The sequence below is a fragment of the Larimichthys crocea genome, unplaced genomic scaffold (assembly GCF_000972845.2).
Source record: "Larimichthys crocea isolate SSNF unplaced genomic scaffold, L_crocea_2.0 scaffold520, whole genome shotgun sequence".
Taxonomy (NCBI): Eukaryota; Metazoa; Chordata; class Actinopteri; family Sciaenidae; genus Larimichthys; species Larimichthys crocea.
Genome location: NW_020856783.1, coordinates 4,431 through 12,511, shown reverse-complemented (window position 1 = coordinate 12,511; position 8,081 = coordinate 4,431). Strand labels below are relative to the sequence as shown.

Below are 8,081 nucleotides of genomic sequence, written 5' to 3'. Positions count from 1 at the left end.
CTGGATCATCAGGACTCAGCTGATCCTCTCTCAACACAAACACCTTTCTCATCACTTCCAGCTGATGAGAGAAGCAGACAGACAACAGAAGTCATGAATCAGTGTTTCCAGAGACTCCCTTCATCAGCTGTCAGTCAGTGATGCAGCACATCCAGTATAAAGACCAGCAGGACTTCAGTCCTGTTCAGACACAAGTGGAGCGGCTGTGTAGCGTAGCCAGCTTCCTGTCAGCTCTCATGTTAACGTGTTGGAGTGAAGCTCACAGACCTGCATCAAGTCTGTTGACTCTGCACATTTCACTCAAGTACACAGTGGAAATAAAGTGCTGACAGTCCCTGAACGCATCATCAGTGCAGAAACAGAGAGACATTCGCTGCTCACTGTCAGTGACAGTTTATTTAATAATTATGAGCTTATTACATTTTAATAAGTCGTGTTAATGAACAAATATATTTTAAGGACATGCACATAAGAACATATACATAATGTTTATATGTTTCTAACATTTCATTAGAACCAATGTCATTGTGTTGCAGTCGTCAGTTTTAGTCGCAGTCTTTGAGTGACAGCAGCTGGCAGGTTAATCTGAGGATGATGTCACGTGATGATGCTGTATAGAAATGTTGATGCAGATTTGGAATGAGTTCTTTTAATGCTTATTCTCTGTGAGAATGCTCTGTATCACATTACACTCATTTTATAATTAGTGTATTTTCTTTGACCTGGTTCTCACGACATGATTGACTGCATGGATGTGTAAATAAACATCTGTGCTAAAAGGAACGCTCTGTGTTGGTGATTTAACTGGAGGGGAGCTACTCTGCTGTTAAAGAGTTCAAAGCTGCTACTTTTAAAATATTACATGACAAATATGTCAATTTAGAGTCTGTTGTGAAAATATCTGGACAAAACTACAGACTAGTGGACAGATATATATATAGACCTATATATATACACACACACACTCACACCAACAACAACAACAACAGTCGTCTACACATCAACCAAAAACACATGAAACCAGCATGGACTGACTCCAACTCTCTACTGACCTCAGAGTCTTCAGTCTGCAGTGTGGACTCTCCACAAGATCACACAGCAGCTTCACTCCTGAGTCCTGCAGGTTGTTCTCTCTCAGGTCCAGCTCCGTCAGATGGGAGGGGTTGGACTTCAGAGCTGAGGCCAGAGAAGCACAGCTGATCTCTGACAAACTGCAGCGCCACAATCTGAATAAAGAATAAATGATGTTGATAAAAATCCATTTATAATCCAATCAGATGTGTTCAGGTTTGAAATGTGCAGCTCAACATTACTATGTCCTAATCAATGAGCTTTTCTCTAAAATGAGTAGAGTGACTTTGTCATTGTGTTATTGTGGATCATCATAATGTCAGCCTTCTACAGACATCATCCAAACGTCAGCACAACATTCAGACAACCATTCAGTGTGTGTGTGTGTGTGTGTGTGTGTGTGTGTGTGTGTGTGTTGAAATCAACAGAAACCAAAGAAATATTTCTACTTCAACAAGTAAACTTGATCATTTCAAACAAATCTGAGTTCAGAGGATCTTCTGTAAACAGATGTGACCATTTACCAACAATTAGAAACATTCATTGATTTTAACCACTAACAAAGGACATTTTCGACAGTTTCTTTAAGAAACACAAGTCTTTGTGACAGCAGACTAAATTTTAATACAACAAACAAGAAATTTGAACAAGAGGAAATGTACAGCTTTATGGATGTAAGTTATGTCTGAACATAAATTAGCTTCAACAGTTAATTAAAAGATCTCCAATAGTAACAGAGAGTCAGTGAACTGACCTCAGAGTCTTCAGTCTGCAGTGTGGACTCCCTAGAAAATCACACAGCAGCTTCACTCCTGAATCCTTCAGGTCGTTTCCACTCAGGTCCAGCTCTGTCTGATGGGAGGGGTTGGACTTCAAAGCTGAGGCCAGAGAAGCACAGCTGATCTCTGACAAACTGCAGCGCTCCAATCTGAATAAAGAATAAATGATGTTGATAAAAATCCATATATAATTCAATCAGATGTGTTCAGGTTTGAAATGTGCAGCTCAACATTACTATGTCCTAATCAATGAGCTTTTCTCTAAAATGAGTAGAGTGACTTTGTCATTGTGTTATTGTGGATCATCATAATGTCAGCCTTCTACAGACATCATCCAAACATCAGCACAACATTCAGACAACCATTCAGTTTGTGTGTGTGTGTGTGTGTGTGTGTTTAGACATTATTTGTAAAAACACATTGAAATCAACAGAAACCAAAGAAATATTTCTAATTCAACAAGTAAACTTGATCATTTCAAACAAATCTGAGTTCCATTTCCATTTACCAACAATTAGAAACATTTTTTCTACTTTAATAATTCTGAGTCAAATATTAAAATAATTTACATTTTAATAAGTCACGTGTTAATGAACAAATATATTTTAGGGATGTGCACATAAGAACATATATATATATAATGTTTATATGTATATATTTCTAACGTTTCATTAGAACCAATGTTATTGTGTTGCAGTCGGTCATTTTCAGTCGCAGTCTTTGAGTGACAGCAGCTGTCAGCTGTAATCAGTTTTATTTCCTGTAGACATGAACACAACAACAACAGTCGTCTTCACATCAACCAAAAACACATGATCACAAGGAGCTGCTGAAACCAGCATGGACTGACTCCAACCCTCTACTGACCTCAGAGTCTTCAGACTGCAGTGTGAACTCTCCAGAAAATCACACAGCAGCTTCACTCCTGAATCCTGCAGCTTGTTGTTGTCACTCAGGTGCAGCTCTGTCAGATGGGAGGGGTTGGACTTCAGAGCTGAGGCCAGAGAAGCACAGCTGATCTCTGACAACCTGCAGCCCCTCAATCTGAATAAAGAATAAATGATGTTGATAAAAATGCAGTTATAATCTAATCAGATGTGTTCAGGTTTGAAATGTGCAGCTCAACTTTACTATGTCCTAATCAATGAGTTTTTCTCTAAAATGGAGTAGAGTGACTTTGTCATTGTATTATTGTGGATCATCATAATATCAGCCTTCTACAGACATCATCCAGACGTCAGCACAACATTGCTACATATTGCTACCATATCTCCATTACAGTTTATAGTTAGTTCTTGATTTGCTGCCGCTGTGCATCAGTATCTCTCTATCTCAGGTTCCACTGCTACTGTAATCATTTTAGCATTCATTGTAATTGTACAATATGTTTGTGTTGATTTGTCTTGTACACGTGACATCTATTGCACGTCTGTCCGTCCTGGAAGAGGGATCCCTCCTCTGTGGCTCTTCCTGAGGTTTCTTCCACCTTTTTTCCCTGTTAAAGGTTTTTTGTGGGCAAGTTTTTCCTCACTCGAACCGAGGGTCTAAGGACAGAGGGTGTCACTCCCTGTACAGATTGTAAAGCCCTCCAAGGCAAATGCACTTTGTGTTTTTTTTTATTCTATCCTCACCAACTTCAAACACTTATTTGAAAATATGCTTTGCACTGAGTGTTTCCTGAGTGTTGTCACCTTTATGTGAGTTTTAGTGTTCATGTCTGTACGTGAGAGCGAGAGTGGAGCTTCATGCAAAAATATAATGTAAAAGACAATATTACTGAAAATGTGTACATATAGATGTCTCACATAATAACAATTTCATTAATTTCACAGCACACTGAGGGATGAATACAGTTCCATTAATAATATGAACCCAGTCTGAGTACAGACTAAATTTGGAGACAAACTATTCAGAATGACAAAAAGAGCTGTTGTGATTTGTGCTCCGACAATCACAGAAAACAAAATAACTTTTAGTTACACAGAGTAAAACACGTGAACTGACCTCAGAGCCTCAAGTTTACAGTTTGGATTCTCCAGTCCAGCACACAGCAGCTTCATTCCTGAATCTTCCAGGTCGTTGAAACTCAGGTCCAGCTCTGTCAGATGGGAGGGGTTGGACTTCAGAGCTGAGGCCACGACTTCACAGTGACTCTCTGAGAGTTCACAGTTAGAAAGTCTGTAATGACAGAAAAAAACAAAACAAAGTGAAATTAAATAAATAAAATCTGACATTTTATTCAACTGTTGAACAATCTCATTTCTTCTGAGGTTGTTGATGATAAAAATCTGTCCATTGAACTTCACTGACAGAATGAACCTGAGGTCGTCTCAGCAGCTGAGTGTGTGATGAGGTGCTGTCTGATGAAATCAGCTGATAAATACACAAAGACTGTGAATGTCAATTCAAAGAAAACCACAGTGGAAATGTGAGCTGCTATATTCTCAACATATCTCGTGATTATTGTTACTGTTATGAAATAGAGCAACAGTTGTCTGACAGTTTGTGTACTGATATCATTTCTCACATTAAGACATAAAAATGGAACAAGCTTTAAAAATGCTCTTTTATTAGTGAACATTATACCAGTAGCTTTGGAATATACCAGTCTATAGCCCAGCCCATTCAAACAGAACCAGAGAGAGCTGACTCACTCTTCATTAGGGATGCACCGATGCATCGGCTGAACATCGGTATCAGCTGATGTTCACCTCCTTAACTGCCATCGGCCATCGACAAATAAAGATGACATTCACAGATGGCAGTGGCCGATGATTATATGACGGGTTTTTGTAGTCCAAACACTTCAGATCCTTTTTCCTGCGACTCTCTGCAGGCAGCAGAGACGTGCCCCCTAAACTCACAAGAGACACTCCCACTACCTTCAGCTCACTTCATGCAAGCCGGCCCCGCCCGCCCTTAGTCTACAAAATTTTGAGAAATGTCTGCATGGAGCACAGCTGCTTACAGGTGTGCAGCTGGCAGATGTGCAGCGTACAGTGACAGTTTCCTCATCGCTACTTGAGCCACCATCCGATCCTCCCTCCCTCACGTCCTGAGTGTCCTGGACATATCCTGTATTCTGTGATTTTCCTCTTCTCATTTCTAACTGGCCCATTTCAGTTCATGCCCATGCACACCCAGTGTCTCCTCTCGTTCTCTCACTCGCTCCCAATTCACATATACCACTAAAAATAAATGTGATAGTATGAAAACATTACAAGTGAGAAAATGAAATGAAAACATTGTAATAATTGCTGTGAGCACAACTGGACACGATGGTCTATAACTGTCGTTTATATGCAGATTGGCGTCCGAAGTATAAATGCTCAGAAATCAATTTTGTTTCATTTTAATACGTTGTAAGCTTTAGAAGCCATCAAACACATATATTTAGGAAAAGTCACGGACTGAGAGACATGTAGTTTTAATGTAAACAAAGTTATACAAGGATCGCTACTTTGATGAAGATGTTAAACAACGCGCATAAGCAATACTTGATGCTGCCTGTGCCGAGGATGGGACGCGCAATGGAGAGAGCGCAGATCACCCACAGCGCAAGAGGCAACGACCCAACGGAGCAGGGCCCAGAAGGAACAAATAACAAAAAGCATTTTTTAAACATCAGTATCAGGCCAAAATTTCACAATCGGTGCATCCCTACTCTTTATGAATCAAATGATGGAGCAAAACATATGAAAAGACATGAGTTATTGGGAACTAAACAATGTAAATGTGCACCTTTAATTAAATGAGGATGAAGAGGTGTTTGCTCTTCAAGATGCTGGGTGGCCTCCCACTTTGAGACAACAAAGACATTTCTATTTTGACACTACAGCTGAAAACAACAACTGTTTTAAAAGTTAATCTATTACTGAAACCAATAATCGTCTCTGCTGTCTGGCATTATTTTAATTGCCCTTCTCAAACATAAGTGTGTGTAAAATGTGCAGGGACTCAACCACCTCTGTTTAACTTGGCATGGTTGCCATAAATGTCACAAAATTAATATCAGAATTAAACCTTTAGGCTCAGGGATACATTTAAACTATTGTCACAGTCAATAATCTAAGGTTTTGTTACGTTAACAAGTAAAACTGACACATATTTGGCATAAACCTTGTTGGTTTCATCAATGCATAGCTTTCTTTGGCAAGCCATGCCTCCTGAAATTTGCATTTTCCGGCCATGACATACGTGACGATTCACCAAAAACTTCACTCTGACTCAACGTGACTGGCAATTCACCAATTCACCCGCAAGAAGCGACTACGCATGTGTTAACTACGTTGACTACATACAGGAAACACAAGCAATTGATAATCACATCTGGACTTACTCAGCCTTTCTGCAGTTCCTCACAGCTGGAATCAGTCTGCGTCGTCCCTCCCGTGATGTGTTGTACTTCTTCAGGTCCAACTCATCCAGAACCTCCTCTGACATCTGCAGCATGTAGGCCAGAGCTGAGCAGTGGATCTCAGAGAGTTCCTTCTCTGATCTGTTCTCTGACTTCAGGAACTCTTGGATCTCCTGATGGACTGAGTCATCGTTCATCTCCATCAGACAGTGGAAGATGTTGATGCTTCTGTCAGGAGAGATATCATCACTGTTCATCTCCTTCAGGTTGTTGATGGCTCTCTGGATGATTTCTGGACTGTTGTCTGTCTGACCCAGCAGGCCTCCTAAGAGTCTCTGGTTGGACTCCAGAGAGAGGCCATGAAGGAAGCGAACAAACAGGTCCAGGTGACCATTTTTACTTTGAAGGGATTTCTCCATGGCCTTCTTCAGGAAGACATCCAGGGTGGAGTAATCCTCCTCCTCCTCCTTCTTCTCTTTCAGGAAGTCCTTCAGTACCTCTGTCTTCTTGTTGGTGTAACAGTGGAACAGGTAGACTGCAGCCAGAAACTCCTGAACGCTCAGATGAACAAAGCAGTAGACTGTTTTCTGGAAGATCACACTCTCTCTTTTGAAGATCTTTGTACAAACTCCTGAGTACACCGAGGCCTCTGTGACATCCAGACCACACTGCTCCAGGTCTTCTTGGTAGAACATGATGTTTCCTTTCTCCAGCTGTTCAAACGCCAGCCTCCCCAGCTTCAGAAGAACTTCCCTGTCAGCCTCCGTCAGCTCCTGTGGACTCGTCTCATGTCCTTCATCGTACTTCTTCTTCTTCCTCTTTGTCTGAACCAGCAGGAAGTGTGAGTACAGGTCAGTCAGGGTCTTGGGCAGCTCTCCTCTCTGGTCTGTGGTCAACATGTGGTCCAGAACTGTAGCAGTGATCCAGCAGAAGACTGGGATCAGACACATGATGTGGAGGCTCCTGGAGGTCTTGATGTGTGAGATGATTCTGCTGGACAGATCTTCATCACTGACTCTCCTCCTGAAGTACTCCTCCTTCTGAGCGTCAGTGAAGCCTCGTACTTCTGTTACCCTGTCAACACATGAAGGAGGGATCTGATTGGCTGCTGCAGGTCTGGAAGTTATCCAGATGAGAGCCGAGGGAAGCAGATTCCCCTTGATGAGGCTTGTCAACAGCACGCTGACTGATGACTCCTGTGTGACATCAGACACGAGCTCTTTGTTGTTGAAATCCAGTGAAAGTCTGCTTTCATCCAGGCCGTCAAAGATGAACAGAAGTTTACAGACAGCGAGCTTCTCTGCTGTGACCTTCTGTAATGTTGGATGGAAAACATGGAGCAGCGTGAGAAGACTGAACCGCTCATCTTTGATCAAGTTCAGCTCCCTGAACGAGAGCAGAACCACCAGACTGACATCTTGGTTCTCCGAGCCCTCTGCCCAGTCCAGAGTGAACTTCAGCACTGAGAAGGTTTTTCCAACGCCAGCGACGCCGTTGGTCAGAGCGACTCTGATGTGTCTCTGTTGGTCAGGTAAGGCTTTAAAGATGTCGTGGCATTTGATGGGAGTGTCATGGAGGGTCTCCTTCTTCTTGGAAGCTGTCTCAAGCTGCCTCACCTCATGTTGGGTATGAACCTCTTCACTCTGTCCCTCTGTGATGTAGAGCTCAGTGTAGATCCTGTTGAGGAGGGTTCCACTTCCTGTTTCATCACTTCCTTCAGTCACACGTTCACATCTGGTCTTCAGACTGATCTTATGTTCATCTAAAACCTCCTGCAGACCACCACATACTGAAAGAGAAGAGAACATGTGAGACTAAAGAAAGATATTCAGAGAACGATAGCAGGACAGAAACGATCAATGTAAGAATATAGA

The 8,081-nt window shown here is 41.8% G+C and overlaps 1 protein-coding gene and 1 long non-coding RNA gene across 2 annotated transcripts; both read right to left on the bottom strand.

Annotated features, from left to right (window-relative positions):
* On the bottom strand, nucleotides 1-1,878 carry LOC113745198 (uncharacterized). Its single transcript, XR_003462032.1, has 3 exons — nucleotides 1,826-1,878; nucleotides 1,053-1,226; nucleotides 1-61 (listed from the first exon to the last, which is right to left on the bottom strand). It is a non-coding gene; the product is annotated as an uncharacterized LOC113745198 (long non-coding RNA).
* A 964-nt stretch (nucleotides 1,879-2,842) lies between these two features.
* On the bottom strand, nucleotides 2,843-7,484 carry LOC109138721 (NLR family CARD domain-containing protein 3-like; the record flags this gene model as incomplete). The annotated part of the gene is made up of 3 exons (XM_027276669.1): nucleotides 2,843-2,894; nucleotides 3,855-4,028; nucleotides 6,190-7,484. Coding segments are annotated over 3 exons (1,521 nt in total), but the record flags the coding sequence as incomplete, so codon positions are not given.
* Between the last annotated feature and the right edge of the window lie 597 nt (nucleotides 7,485-8,081).